General features: G+C 40.0%; 2 protein-coding genes across 4 annotated transcripts in view; both read left to right on the top strand.

The window, feature by feature from the left end:
* srgap2 (SLIT-ROBO Rho GTPase activating protein 2) overlaps positions 1-3,505 on the top strand; it is a 51,618-nt gene extending 48,113 nt beyond the window's left edge. For all 3 annotated transcript variants that reach the window (XM_063910867.1, XM_063910866.1, XM_063910868.1), the window contains exons 22-23: positions 295-405; positions 492-3,505. In XM_063910867.1, the coding sequence (XP_063766937.1) occupies positions 295-405; positions 492-1,052 (672 nt within the window). In that variant the 3' untranslated portion in view covers positions 1,053-3,505. The remainder of the gene's footprint in view (positions 1-294; positions 406-491) is intronic.
* A 981-nt stretch (positions 3,506-4,486) lies between these two features.
* On the top strand, positions 4,487-14,000 carry ikbke (inhibitor of nuclear factor kappa B kinase subunit epsilon). Its single transcript, XM_063910086.1, has 21 exons — positions 4,487-4,810; positions 6,203-6,302; positions 6,508-6,645; positions 6,841-6,970; positions 7,046-7,227; positions 8,459-8,619; positions 9,016-9,126; positions 9,233-9,412; positions 9,941-10,137; positions 10,475-10,533; positions 10,664-10,755; positions 10,882-10,983; positions 11,282-11,339; positions 11,622-11,734; positions 12,023-12,099; positions 12,181-12,220; positions 12,308-12,409; positions 13,151-13,247; positions 13,372-13,463; positions 13,543-13,614; positions 13,715-14,000. The coding sequence occupies exons 2-21, from the start codon at positions 6,204-6,206 to the stop codon at positions 13,767-13,769; spliced, it is 2,157 nt and encodes a 718-aa protein (XP_063766156.1). The 5' UTR covers positions 4,487-4,810; position 6,203; the 3' UTR covers positions 13,770-14,000.
* The last annotated feature ends 1,776 nt before the right edge of the window (positions 14,001-15,776 follow it).

Genomic DNA, 15,776 nt, shown 5'->3' with positions numbered 1-15,776 from the left:
TCAGAGGTTTTTGATACCCCGAGACCCGCTACAGGGGTTGGTTTTCCATTATGTTACCTTTTTCACCTCTTCTGAGTTTGTTGTTATGAAATAGAAAGCATATGACTGGTTTAATCACACCAGGATTAAACTGTACAAATTGTGTTAGATGATTTTTCATACAGTTATGCTGTTAAACATAATTCATCAATTATTGTCTCTTTCCCTTAAAAAAATTCAAGGTTATGTCATCGTAGTGAATGTACCTTTTTAATTTTGGTAAGCCTCTAATTGTGGACATTATGAACATTTTAGGTGGAGAGTCCACAGCTACGCAAGACTTCTTCAGCAGGCCGCTCCAAGAGCTTCAGCAACCACAGACCGCTGGACCCTGAGGTCTTCGCCCAGGTGGAGCACAGCTCACAGGTACCGCTTCGGATTACTTTCATCCACAGCTGTTACGTTGGGTGTTTGAATGCACAAGGTAATATTTATTTTCCTGTCTGTCTCAGGACATTGAGGCTACGATGACCTCAGCGCTGAGTGAGCTCAGTAAATTGGAGAGGCAGAGCACCTCGAAACATACACACGCACCGGACGTGGTGCTGGACACCCTGGAGCAGCTGAAAGGTGTGTGTGGAGGAGGAGGAGGGGGAGGAGGAGGAGCCTCGGAGCCCTCCAGTCCACTTCACTCCCGTCTGTTACGGGACAGTGAGGGGGCTTCCTCACATGCACACCCGCTACAGCGCAGCGCCTCCTCCGCTAGCGACGTGCCCTCCTCCTTCCGCCCGGCCAAGAGCCAGCCGCGGAGCCCCCTGCCCTCTGCCACCTCCCCCTCTCTCTCCTCTTCCTCCCTCTCCTCATCTGTACCTTCCTTCAGAGAGCTGCGCCCTCCAGCAACAAGGCCCAAGCCGGTGGTGTTCCCAAAGAGTGGAAGCGGCAGTCCAGCCATGGGTTCCCCAACCTCCACTGTGCCCCCTACTCCTCCTCCTCCACTTACAAGCCACTCGCTCCCTCACACCCCTCCTCCTCCACCTTCACCCCAGTCTAATGACAAATCCTGCCCAGCTTAGGACATCCCAATCCGACCCATGATAATGAATCTTACAAACTCCTAGATTTCTTACAGTTCTTCTACAAGCAGATGCAGAAAGCACTTCATTTGATTGACACAAGACCTAACCCACTACTCATGTGTAGCATTCACTTCCTGGTGTCCAGGGGAGTTTCTAAAACGCCTTGTTCCCTTTGAGTGTCAAGAATTTTTTCAACCGTTTCCTGGCAGCTCTGCTTACTGCAGGTCAACTATCAGAGGGTGTTAATACGAGAAAAAAAAGACACTTCTTTTGCCATCGCAGAGATCCCAGGCATCACTGGATTTAAAACATTATTCACAAGGGAACAGGACTCAGGACGGACACCTACAGATTACATACACTAGTTTGTGATGTTTGAGAATTGTGTTTGAGTGGGCGTGCAGGAGTGTAACTTGCCTTTACATACAGATCTAAGTGAGGAACAAAAAGCACTGTTAGATTTTTGTAAAGACATTTTTTCTTTTCTTTTTATTGACCCATGACTAGCGGACTGGAAGGGAGCGTTTGATTCCCGAGAATAGACTGTGAAATGCTAAGCTCTCGCTCTGTGTAGAAATCAAACACACTGACCTGCTGCTTCAGAAGTGGAAGACTGGAGATGAAGGTGGTCTTTTGAGATGATGAAAGGAAAGAAAACTGGGCCAAATATCAGTGTAAGTCGTGTGATCCAGGGGTTTATTTTATCTCTTCCTCAAGTGTTTGATATGTTGGTGATTTTCTCTTTTTTTTAAAATTACTGTTCAGTACTTGTCACAACAGGAGCCGTGTTCTCCAAAGCCTGACATGGCCACTAGTAATTCTAAATACACATATAGCAATACAGATGATAAAAGCTGGTAGTTTGAGGCATTACGCTGCTTCTCTCCTGCAGCTCTATGATGTGTGTAGGGGACCACTGAAACACAGCATTTTTATAGATAATGTTGGACTGTACACATACACACACATTCCCTCCAAATGTGTGTGTGTTGGTGTTTTGTGGCAGCTAAAAACGCCTTTCAGGTTTACCTTGCATGCTGGGGCCATAGAGAGCAGCCACTATGGCGAGCTGGCAGCTTATATATCAGCAGTACCAGCCACGGGATGACTTCAAACAAAATCACAGCTTGCTCCTTTAACTATATACTTAACAGTAAAAAGGGTTATATTATTATAATGGTGTGTATGTATGTTTTAATTAATCATGATGATAACTGGAAGCATGGAGCTGAGGATCCTCTTGAGTGTGTTTTTACATAGAAGCACAACCAACCACCTCATCCAATTGGCTCTTAAGCAGAAAATGTTTTGTTTTTGTTATGACTTTTTTGTTTCCAGTTGTTAATTAATGCTCAGAATCTGTAATGAAAAAAAAATGTTGAACTGTGTATCTGTCTGGGTGTGTGCCTATGTGAGCATGCGTGGATGTGTATTAGTATGTATGCACCTCACCTCCCACCCCTTGCCTCACCCATTACAAATGGATGCCTCCCAACAGCATCTGTCTAAAAAATGCTTCTCCCATATTATGGAGTACCAGCAGCTTTAGTCCTAAAACAATAATCATTATGTACATGTGACTGGAAAAAAAAAAAGGTTGTCTTGGCTGCCAGAATTAGGAAAAGAAGATCAGAATCCAAAAATTGTTTTTTATATAAATATATTATCTGCTAAAATGTACCTTTTGCCAAATTACATCTGATGATGATGATCATTTTGTAAACTTGACTTGGACAAATGGCTAAACATAATGCCTTTTCTTGAAACAGTATTGATCTCATTTTACCACAAATTCCCCTCTATCACGCCTGTTCCCCTTCTCCCAGAAATACAGCACATACTGCATTTGTGTATGCCCTCTACCAGGTAATGAATTATACTTGTTAAGGTTTATTTTGTATCTCTGTATACTGTTCGTGTAATACCTGGTGTATTTGTGTTGCTCTTACCTCATCAGAACAACTGGAGGGAATGTGACAGTGTGTGTTTGCCCTATCAGCACACACGCTCTCACACATACATATATGCATGTGGTTGGTTGCTGTGTTTTGTCCCGGCTTTCCGTTATGGGGAGCTGGGACCCTCTTCGATCTTAAAATCAATCATGGTGCACTTGAACAACTTGGCTTGCGTGTGGACTAACTGTGTGGGGATGATTTGTCAGAATTGAATATTGTTAAATATGCATTTTTGTGTCCATTTGAAAACAGCAGAACTAAAAAAATGACTGTAATGTCAAATCTATTTATAGTTGTCTCTGTATTACTGGAGAATCCTGTGTTCAGATGTACTTTGTATATACAATGTTGTACATTACAGAGGTACACTCTTTTTTGGTACAATATTGTACAGTAATAGCAATAGTAGTTTAATCAAATAGGCCTTATATAATTCTATGTGTAGTTCTTGTATTAGATCTGTTTTTTAATAAACATTGCTTGCTATAAAGAGTTTTGAATCTTTGATGTCTGTTACAAATAAAGATGAAACATTTGATTTCAGAAAATCTTCCATTAAAAACATTAATACAACTAGTCATAGATATACTGATATACAATACAATCTGCCTGTCCCAATTTGGTGCAGTAATTATAAAGCATGATGATAGAGATGAAGAATGTACAGCAAGAAAAAACAAATGAAGCACAAACTGAAGGATTCCTATTGGAAAAAATGGAAATAAAAGCTGTGCAACTTCAAACAAAGCAGAGGTAGAAGGGGTACTCAAATCGTCTAGCATTGCCTTTACATACATTTGGAATATTGTTATGAGCCATCTTTAAAACAAAAACGAAACAAGGGTCAATAAATGATAGCCCTAATGACATCATATGGGTTTTTTATTTCATACTTTTGGAAGACATACTTGTAGTACGCCTTCATGTTCAGTAAGCTGAACTTGGTGGAGCTCCCCTCTAACAGAACATCTACATGCAAAGCCTCTCAGGAAAGAAGTGACACACAAACAAACTGAGGACAGCACTCATGGTAACTTTACCTATTAAATCACATTTGCAGATTGATAAAACTGAGTGCACAAAGGGGATGAACTCCAAATAGTCATCACAGGCTCAACAAAATGTGCTGTCTGTCTGTCAGATAAGTATAAATATAGTACGGTGGAAAGTCCAACGTTTCCCTGTAACATGGAAGTGTACAACATGTATCTTATAGCTGCCCTGTCTTACCTCTCTTTTCTCGGGCAAAAACATTGTCTCAGGTTGAGAAAACAATTATACTTTACGCCTTATAAATAATGTCCCAAAGAAAGACATTTTTAAACATTTTGCTCATTATAATCTCTCATTGACTGTCAAGGAAGATCAGACTGAGGACGAAACTTTCAACTCTGCACTTTATTTCCGCCACCATTATGAATAGAGGTATCCGGTGTGAAGTCCGCACTTCCTAAATCATTCACAACTGCTGCCAGACTTTGAGGGATCTGATGAACCCTTTAGATCAACGTAAGAAGGAAATAACAGGAAACTCTTCAGCTGCAGGTCCTCTAAACCGTACCTGCTCAGTCAGCAGGATGTCACATTACGGAAAAAGTTACATATGTAGGCGTGTTTTGTTTGTCAAGCAAATTGGATTTACCGTACGTACGACCGACCAGTTTGATCGGATTTTTACAAGACTCGCGTTTATTTTGACGCCACATTCCACGGAAAGGTTTATGCTGGTAGATGAAATTGGCGACTCAGATTTACCGAGATCAGGTTACTGCACAGGCAACTGCGGCAGCTGTTTAGGTAAGCTAACAATGCTGCTAACATGTTTTAAGTGAACTTGCACAATAGTTGTCTGAACAGCTCAATTATTACCAGCGTATGTATTTCCAAAAGAATGAGTTATTACTGAATTGTTGTTAAATACACAGACAACTAACGTGAGCTGGCTTTCTGTTAACTAACAAAAGTAATCAGAGCATACTGTAACTAGCTAACTGAAGTTACCTGCAGCTGTAAAATGTATAGTATTCAAGTAGCCTACTCTACAACTGAGGAATTTGAACTAAGTATTTCCGCGTTAAGCCCTTCCAAACTTACACACTACATTGCAGAAGTAAATATACTTATCACTAACATTACAGTTGTAATGTAACTAAGTAAATATACTTAAGTAGTGGACATAGGTATACAATTGAGGTACTCCTTACTTTCCTTTTATGCTACTTTATACTTTTACACTATTACATAGTGTAGAAAAATGTACCTTTTACTCTTAAACACATTTAGTTACTAGTTACTTTTTAATCGACACATATTATAATATATTTGTATAGGTTAAGAAGTGTATGAAGTCATTAAAATAACCTCTCATTTTTACCAAGTGCAACATTGAAGTGATGAACAAAGTTATGCAACAATAAATAGATCAAAAATAATTCAAATAAATCTGGTGCTTAAAAATGGCCAGGAAATGATTACTTGTACTATTATTACTTGAAGTATTTGTTGCTAACACTTTTATACCTTTACCTAAGTACGATTCTGAATGCAGGATTTTTTCTTGTCACTGAGTATTTTATACTGTAGTAGTATAGCTACTTTTCCTTAAATGAATAAACGTCATATTTATTAGTTACTTGATACTTTGTAGATACAGTCAAATTGTAATATGATGTATTACTATGGATTAAGATTATGTGACGTAACTTTTGGTTTATTCTAATGCTAATTCATGCTTGATTGTAAATGCGTGACTTTCACATGGCAAAGTATTTGTAAAGTTTGGTAATACCTGAATACTTGCTCAACCCTTGGTTAACTGTTAACATCTCTAATAGAAATACAATGAGGCTTTTCTCTGTTAAGTTGTATTTTAAATGCTTGACTTTTAGATAGCAGAGTATTTTTAAAGTTAGGTGTTACCTGAATACTTCCTCCACCACTGGATGCCTGTTAATATATCTTTAAGGTGAGGAAGTTAGTGTGTCTGTGATAACTTAGACTTGTGATTTATTTGAAAATGTATTGTTATGCTTACCCACTAAGCTTATTAACAGATAGTATGTGGATACTTTGTTCTGGATTTAACAATAATACATTTTTAAGGGTTTTATCACCCTAAGAATGCAAAGACAATTAGTTCTTGTCTCTGTTAATATTTTAAACAACACTGTCTCTGTCTTATACTCCCAGCATGTCGGGGATGACGGCCAGTACCACAAACTACCTGTGGTCTTTACAGGACGTCCTTGGCCAAGGAGCTACTGCCAGTGTTTTCAAGGCACGCAACAAGGTAGCCACAGTCACTGTGAATGTTTTTTAATTTTTTAATCCTAAGGTACACCGTCAAGTTGTTTCAGCCTACTTATCGGCCTAAAACAGCAGCAGGATGTGCGATAAGTAAAGGTTGTGGTTGCAGTGCTGATGTCTTTGCCGGTCTGTTATGGTGTCGTGACGTGCCTAACTGAAGTAACAGGATTGTGTGTGTCTGTGTGCAGAAATCTGGTGAGCTGGTGGCAGTCAAGGTGTTTAACATGGTGAGCTACAACCGTCCCCATGAGGTCCAGATGAGAGAGTTTGAGATGCTGAGGAAGCTTAACCACAGCAATATTGTCAGGCTGTTCGCTGTGGAAGAGGTAAGGCTACTGTGTGGAGGAAAACAGATCCAGGGCTGCAGTTTTGTTGCAAATGAAATTAGAACATGGGATAAGGAAGGCATTTCGTACCCCTGGTGAATTAAGTTTTCCTTATATTTACAATGTAAAAGGAAATTCAGCTGTCTTCTCTCTGTGTCTCTTTGTCTGTCTTTCCCTCACTATCTCTTTCTCCAGCTGCCCTCGAAACAGAAGGTGCTGGTGATGGAGTATTGTTCTGGAGGAAGTCTGCTCAGCCTGCTTGAGGAGTCAGAAAACGCCTTTGGCCTGCCTGAAACAGAGTTCCTCACAGTTTTGCAGTGTGTAGGTGGGTATATATCTCTCTGATTCTAAATAATTTCATACATTTAAACTGAAGTGTTCCTCCCTTTCCTTTCTTCAGTGCAGGGGATGAACCACCTGCGGGAAAAGGGGGTGGTACACCGGGACATTAAGCCAGGCAACATCATGCGGCAGGTTGGGGAGGACGGCAAGTCGATTTACAAGCTGACAGACTTTGGAGCAGCAAGAGAGCTGGAAGATGATGAGAAGTTTGTGTCTATTTATGGGACTGAAGAATATCTGGTAAGATTACAATCACATAATAAACTTAGTTATCCTATGTTCAGTGCTATGTGGTCATATTAAGCCTAACTTTGAGAAAATGGATGAGCTCATGCCTCCGTCTATGCTGCACAATGCTCAAAATAAATATTTTTAAATTCACTCAAATAGAAAATGTACAGAATATAGTAACAATTAATTACATTGACGATATAAGTGATAGGTTAAAAGGTCTTTCAGAATGTGGGAAAATCGTTTGACAGAAATGTTGGCCTATTTCAGTCTCAGATCAAGAAAACCACATTTTTTTGAAGTTCTTTTACATGTTTTTCATACACCCTGAACAGCCCACAAGACATGACATTTTCCTAAACCCCTTGATGTCGCAGCAGTTGTGTTTTTGTATTTTTTCTTCACCATGTGGTGTTCAGAGTTCTCGTATATCATAAGTTCCACTCATATTTCATTAATTTTGCCTTTAAGAGTTGGGCAGATGTTATTCAGTTTGTTATTAACAGACATGTCTTTTACTGCCTCAGTGGAGGGGACGATTGCTGAGGAAGTCACCACACCTAAAGCCCAGGATAAAAACAAAATCCAGTGTGTGTTTGGGTCAAGATTTTTGCATCTATCCAAAAACTGTATACATATAAATAACTATATGTATAAAGATCATTCAGTGCGGTTTTTCTCAGAGGTCTGGTTGCAGAAACAGCATCTCTTTTACTGTTGTAGTAATAGCTTGTTATCGTGAAAAGATAATATATGTATAGTTAGTAATTCAATTCCTCAAGGATGCAATCAGTATAAAATTGTTAGGTTTTTTCTTTTTATAGTCTCGCTTTTTGCTTATAGGAAATCACGTTTCCAATAAAATCATGTTAATTTTACTGCTAAAAAAAGCCCCATTTCTCCATATAATGATGGCCATCCTTCTAAATACTGAATATCTATGTGTTGTATTTGATTTGTTACGATCTCTACCATTACATTTAAATCCCCTCCTAGCTTAATGTGAACATTATCATGTGTCAATAAGGTGTGATAGTGACTGTATTGACTTGGTAGCACTCTAGTGGACAAATGGGTGTAAAGCCATTCATAAAAGCACTGATACAATTGTGCCTGCTACTAAATTGTGGATAGAATACATGTAAAGGCAGAACACTGCATTAACTTGACACTTAAATAATACACTAGATGAACTTGTATCAACATTTGACGTGCTTGTACTTCTCTTCTTACTGCGTAGCACCCAGACATGTATGAACGTGCTGTGCTGCGTAAGCCTCATCAGAAGTCCTATGGCGTGAGCGTAGACCTGTGGAGTATTGGTGTGACATTTTACCATGCTGCCACTGGGAGTCTTCCCTTCACACCATATGGAGGACCCCGCAGGAACAAGCCCACCATGTAAGTCAGTACACTAGATGTATCAAAAGTAAATCACAGACCACACACACTCTACTCTACCTTTTAATTCTATTGCCAGTTTTCTATTACATGTTTTTTAAAACATATGATTTGGACATTATGTGATTTAGTTTGGTCTTTAACAACTTATCTAATGCTCCTTTTCCACCAGCCAAGATACATATTGAGAAGAGCACCACCATGAAACCAGTAACTGATATTTTTTTATAGTCTAAATAAGATCCCAGCAACCATTTTATTTGTTCCAAACGCTTAGTTTGCCGCTTATTAAAAAAGATGATCTGCTGTTGTTTCTTCAGGAATCCTGGGATACCTGAAAGAACATGAACATCTATCGATGACCCTTCAGCATTACTTGTGTGTTTTGTTTTGTAGGTTCAAAATAACTACAGAGAAGCCAACAGGAGCAATAGCTGGAGTACAGAGAATGGATGGCGGGCCAATAGAGTGGGGCTACCACCTCCCTCACAGCTGCCAGCTCTCACAGTATGTCACCAAATCAAGAGCTTTTACTTATGCATCTCACTCTTTAATGAGAACACTCTGCTTACTTTGTCTTCATTGACCTCTTTCTCTCCCTCTCTGTGTGTAGGGGTCTGACGGCACAGCTGGTTCCAGTACTCGCAGGTATAGTGGAGGCTGACCAGGACAGGTGTTGGGGTTTTGAGCAGTTCTTCAAAGCCACCACAGACATCCTGCAGCGGCAGCCAGTTCACCTCTTCTCTCTGCAACAGGCCATGGCACATTGTGTGTACATACACCACTACAGCACGTAAGACTGCACAGGCGTATCTTCACACACCTTATTCTGATCAAACACATATGAATCAGTCCACAGTTCACAGGACTGTTTACCTTGTAGAAGACTTCACTACAAATCAAATGGGAAAGATTACAAGGATGCCACAACTTGCTAATGTCATATTATTTATTCAAAACTAAAGTATCAAACGGCTGATTTTCTTCAATATTTAGTCCCAACTTCAAAGTGGTAATAATGGTGGTGGTGTAATTGGTGCTACAGGTCTTTATTTTCAAGGCTGCACAAAGATTGTAGCTGCAGAGCTATGCAAGTCCTTTTAAAAATGTGCTTCACTGTTCATTTGGTGTTTTTGTTTAATGAGTACAAAAGCAGGTCAGGCTTTAAGGATCGATATAGATGAGGTAGTGCGATGTGGGATGTTCAAATTATTGCTCTTTGGTCAAAAGTTACGGTCATCTTCATATTTGTAAAAATGCAGGATTATGAGTTTACTACAATACTTGAAAATAATGCTCCCTCTCACCTCGGTCCTCTCAGGGTGTCTGTATTCTTTGAGGAAGTGGCGGCTCAGACTGGTATCGCAGTTCAGCTGCAACATCTGCTGTACCTGGGTCACGACCTCCCTCTGGAGGGCAGCATGAAGGTGGTCAACCTTCCGCCTACTACACCTACCCGGCCCCTCATCCTGCTCAGCTACGGGCCTGAAGCGAACACCAGCCTGCCGGTCAGAGAACGTGAGACAACAAAGGATACGTTTTTTTCAAGCCTCTGCGTTCCTCTTCTTTATTCTCTGATATCCCCCAGGGGAGATATTAAAGAGTTTTGATACGAAGAGTATTCCAGCAGCACACACACATCTTTGTGAATGATCTGTTTTATGCAAAATGTGTTTAGTAACATTTATGTGAATGCCAATCCCAGATATGGAGAAATTATATTTCAAAAGATGAATGTTGGTTGAAAAAAAAAGTTATCACATATACTTTGTGCAAGCCCAGGCACAGACATATATTACAGTGATTCCATATGTCATGTATTTGTTCTGGTGTGCTTTTATTCTCCGCTCTGTAGCCGAGACTCCAATCATCCCATCCAGGTTTGACGTTTTGGCAGACTACAATTTCTCTAAGGTACTGCTGCTTCATTGTTGTATTTGCCATCCTAATGCCTAACTTCCTGCTCCTTTACATTTGTATTTTATGTAATAAAAGCATCCAACACAATATTTATGATCTCCTCTACTCCTTCCCTTCTCTGTAGGTAATGGTGGGAATGATCCACCAGTATCTGAGGATAGTAAAGCTGCTGCACACGCACCAAGAGCTGCTGCTGCAAGGATACTACAGCTACATGTGAGACACTCACTCGCATTAATGCACTGGTTGATGTGCCATTGAGGTTATGTACTGGCTGTCTGTAATGACCCTTATCAAGCTCTTCTCACGTCTATTTTTTCCTCCTCTCTCACTGTTTCTCAGGATGAGGCTGCGCAGGGAGTGTGAAGAAGCAATGCACAGTATCGCCATGATTACCGTCAGACTGCAGTCCTGTCTCAATGTAGAACACAGGACTCGCACACTGTGAGTCTATCTCCACACCTGTTGAGCAAGTAAAATACATCTGAGATCTCTCACTTAGAGGGTTGAAATGTCCATCTTTGTGTTTAAATGACATGTTTTATGATACAAAGCAGCAGAGGCAAATATAACTAGTCATTGTGATGTAGGTGTCAGACTACTCTGTATTACTAACTGCTATCATGTTGTAGATTCTGATAGGTGTCATATATTGACAAATCACATATTCTATATCAACCTACAACCTCCTTATTTTTCTCCCACTCTCCCCCCATATCCATTGTGTCTTTGTTTTTCTAAGAGGCCATTATGATGCTGAAAACCAGGGTTCAGCTGACGGCAGGCAAAAGCTGCATCTGGTAAGTACCGTCAGGAAGAAGTATCACAGCTTTACTGGCTGATGTGTTTTTTCCCCCTTTTGTTATGCCATTACTCCTTTATTAATCAACATATAATGGAGGATTGCACATCATTTGTAGTGATAGATAACCTCACTATTTAATAGGACTGGGAAGACTGAAGTGGCACATTACTGGACTCCAATCACTTTTATTTGGAACGCTCTAAATGGAAACTCCTGTATACTATTCATTTTGTGGCAGATTTGTGATTTGTTGTTTCTGTGGTTGCCGTTTCTCCAGGTCCGTGAGCACCTGCCTATTTACACGGGCGGTATCCAAGAGTTTCAGAGCCGACTGGACCATCTGCAGATCGAACAGGCCAAGTTAGCAGAGACGCTGGCCAGTGACAAGAGGTACTCCCACATTGCCAAGCAACTAAAACTAAAATCTGTTTTCATTTGGCACTTCCTTTTAATGCCATGGCTATTCACTCACAGTTTTTTTCTTTTGTATTTAAAACAATATGTTAATTTACCTGTGTGATTATTGCAAAAGTTAACCATAAAAAGCAGAATATTTTTTTCTTTTTTGTAAATTGTACCATTAAAAACATTTGTGTGAGCTCGGGGGAGCAGGCACAATGCCTTACAGTGGCCTCATGGGTTTGTGGTGTTTGACCTTTAACCTCTTGCCTCTCACAGCTGTCAGAAGATGGAGATGCTGCTGCAGAAGATAATGGCAATTTATCAGCATTACCGCAAAGACAGAATGACTGGCAGTATGTGGTGACATTTTTGGGATATACTTTATTTCTCTTTTTGTACATGTTCACCTTACTGTTTTCTGTATCTCACCACAGAGTTGGCGTACAACGACGAGCAAATCCACAAGTTTGAGAAGTAAGTATGTGGTGTCCGGCTCACCCTACCTGTGAAGGATGTTATTCTGAGCTCTCCTGTAATCTACTTGTCACTCTTCCGTCCCAGACTGCACCTGTCGGCCCACATTAAGCGAGTGAAATCTCTCTTTAGAGACGACTGCGTACAGAGATACAAAGAGCTGTTGGCCTCAACGAGGACATGGAGCAGGTCAGAGCCGACTCTTGGGTCAATTTCACACTCCAAACAATCAGCAGATACATTTCAGCTCACAACCACTACAACTTTTTATTACCAATGACACAAGTGTTTACTAGACAAACATAGCCACATTTGGTAGAGGCCCATATGAAGATAAGGACAGTAGGGCTTTGCTATTCCTAATTTCTTCTGACTGCGTAAATTGGTAGTCTTCATTGTAAATCTTCACACTACACCTGTTTTGGAAGTGATACTAACATTATAAAGGACAAAATGTACTTTTTTATTTTATTCAGATAAAGCAATCCAAACTGACACAAAGAAAGATTTGGTCTTATTTTGAACTGGAGCATCTGCAGATGAATTTGACACTCGTAACATTACAATGCTCTAAAGGAAGGTACAAAGCGTGATGGATAAAAGCACATTTGTGTAATCTTTGCTGCCACCTTGACTGTAAGGGACGTGAAAGGGACGATTGACGGACATCCAACTCTTCTTTGTTCAGGGGGAGGAGGAGGGATGCCTGGCAGAGATCTGCACTCAACTGATTGACCTTTTTTAGTTTTTCTCCTTTGTTTAGAAAGGATATTTGTATTTATCATCCAGATTATCTATCAACACATCTTCTACACTAACACATTTACACTACAAAATACCTTTACATTGGATTTCTCCTCTGCTTTGACCTTTAACCTGTTGCAAGGATGGTGACTTTGGCTCAATGAAGTGACTCTTCTGTATTTGCAGTGTGTTGCTGGAAATGCATACCCGACTCCAGGACTTTGGCTCTTTCTCCACTGGCTTGTTGGCAGACCTGGAGATGAGTGAGCAGCGGCAAAATAAGGTCAGCATTTCACGTTCTGTGCAATTAATATCAAATATTGTAACATAAAACAAAATGGTTATCTGATGTTTATCATTATTAGTTCAGTGGTCGTGTTAGTGATTGTCTCATCTGTCCTCCTCAGGTTCTGGACAGAATCCTTTCCACTCTGCAGTCCATGGGGACAGGACCACAGCCTGAAGTTGCACCTAGAGACAAGAACCAGATGGTCAATAGGTGTGTGATTTTGTGAGTGTGTGTGTGCTTGCAAGATTGAGACGCTTGCCCTAATGAAATATCTTCCTTCTTTTTCTAGCATGCACCATCTAAAGCATGAAATGGAGATTTTGGTAAGGGAGCTACATCACAACAACAGCATTATTGAGAGGTGAGTTGAGCAACATCCTTTCTCTATGGAAACTCACAGCCCCATATACCCCAAGTGAGGAAGGATGATGTTGATGGTTTCTATTTGTCTTCTCCTACAGTCTGGGAGCAGTGAACCCTGCAGAGTCGAGCTTGGCCAGACCTTCTACTCTGTGACAAAAGTGCCTCATCTTAATTCACAAACACACACACATGCACACGCACACACACACATACACACACACACTCTGGCAAACACTGCATATAAACTCCCACTCATCAACAGTTATGGACAATGCATTGATTTTTCTTTCAAGGTCATTCTGTATGGACAGGAAGCAGGCGAAGACAATCGATCAAAATGTGAATCTCAATTTAGAGATAAGATGCACAGAATGGAGGAGGAGGAGGAGGAAATGCCACTGATGGGTTTTTAGTGTGTGTGTGGGGTTGTGTTTATGTGTGTGTGTGTGTGGCTGGCAAATGAGTACAGCAGCTCAATACAAACCTCATTAATGCATTTAGTGTTTTTGTATTTTTAATAGGCTAACACAGCGATGGGCCATCAGGATAAAGCAAAGTGAATGCAAAGTCAGCTAATAGAGTACTTTTCTAAGGCCGTGTTTCTTCTTTGTCCCTCAGAAGAAGCACTGCAGGATCTGGAGAAGTGTTTTACCCAGACTGACACCATATCTCTGTTTCTGTACTTTGAAGGCTTGAGATGTGTGCTGTCTTTATAATGGTTGATCATTCAAATGGTTTCATGTGACTTATTACGTCATTGGTGGCCACCATTTCAAGCACTCAGCACTGTATTTTTATTCTGACATTTGTCTCTTTTTATGTTGATGTTTCTTATAAGTTATTATTTTATATTTTAACGTAGGTTTCAGTGTAAAAGAGAAGAAACAAAACCAGGGAAACTCTACACTCACCACATTTTAAACGGAAGTATACAAAGTCCAGCACAGCAAATTAAGAGAATGAAATGACATAAGCAGTGTGGGTCAAATGGTGGGGAAGTCCCAGTGTGTGTTATTTGTTTCTAAAGGGGTCACAGCTGATGTACACAAATCGAAAAATACATTTTAAATTAATTTCTAAACCTTTTTAGTCATATTTTAAAACTCATGTTTGTTATTTGTATTCTGTATGTAGAAAGAATGTTATCTCACGTGATGAAGCAATGCAGGCTGAAAATTGAAAGTAAAATCATTTCAAGTTCCCTCTTGTGAGTTTACAGTGGCAATGTCAAAAATTAAATAAGGTCCTGTGTGACAACAGTATCATTTACAGTTCAACTACCTTTCACAATTCATTTGATGAGATAAGCTAAGCCGAGAAAATATAAGGTCTCTAGCAAAACACAAAAGGGGGCTGTTGTGACACAGCAAAGTACAAGAATGAAATATAAAGTTCTCTGCTCAGTCTGCGTGGGAGGGATGTGGGTGTCCTCTGGCCAGGGGCTTTTTAGGTTAAGCTAAGGGGAGTCGCAGAACTTTCTAGTGGTTTCATGCAGCTCATATGACGTGCTCTTGGCAAAGTGGAAACTTTGACAACTTTCCTGCTACTAGCCTACACAAACAAATCTTACTTTGTGTTTTCATCACCTGACTTCTCCACATCAAGGCGATACTAAAAACAAGCTATAGGCCCACTTAAAAATCAGTCCAGTTTCATACTTACACGTCAATTTAATTAATTATTTGTTGTGTATAAAATGTTAACTCTTCTGTTAACTCTTCATATAATAACTGATTTTACAATTTAAAATGTAGTTTGTGTAAAACAATGCTCTTCAATATCTTTCCATAAAACATTTTTAGTAAAACGAAATCAGCATTTATTATTATTATGTTTTTTATGTCATACCTCTTAATCCAGTCTCTAGTATCACTCCACAAAGTCTCCATTTGAGGTTTTGGCATCTTTTTCCATTCTATTCCATACAGGTCGCTCCATAAGATTATAACATTTATGATTACATTTAGAGTAAATACCTTGTGCCAATGTGGTAAAACTGTAAAAATAACGAATCTTCAGGAGGTTAAGATAAGTGTATCCATTAAATTAGTGTTAAATAATTCATCGAGTAATGGTAAATCAAACCCACAGTATGAACCAGGGATTAGTGCGCGCCCCCTGCAGACGAAAGGGGAGCGCGCAGGTCCCTTGCGTCATTAC

This window comes from Eleginops maclovinus, chromosome 20, assembly GCF_036324505.1.
Source record: "Eleginops maclovinus isolate JMC-PN-2008 ecotype Puerto Natales chromosome 20, JC_Emac_rtc_rv5, whole genome shotgun sequence".
Lineage (NCBI taxonomy): Eukaryota > Metazoa > Chordata > Actinopteri > Perciformes > Eleginopidae > Eleginops > Eleginops maclovinus.
This window is presented reverse-complemented; position numbering and strand designations above follow the sequence as displayed.

Excerpts from the sequence above, each read along its gene's own strand:
- ikbke (XM_063910086.1), top strand. The coding sequence starts at position 6,204 with ATGTCGGGGATGACGGCCAGTACCACAAACTACCTGTGGTCTTTACAG. Across the intron at positions 12,100-12,180 it reads CAAAGACAGAATGACTGGCA|AGTTGGCGTACAACGACGAG; the intron begins GTATGTGGTGAC and ends ATCTCACCACAG. Across the intron at positions 13,464-13,542 it reads AAGAACCAGATGGTCAATAG|CATGCACCATCTAAAGCATG; the intron begins GTGTGTGATTTT and ends TTCTTTTTCTAG.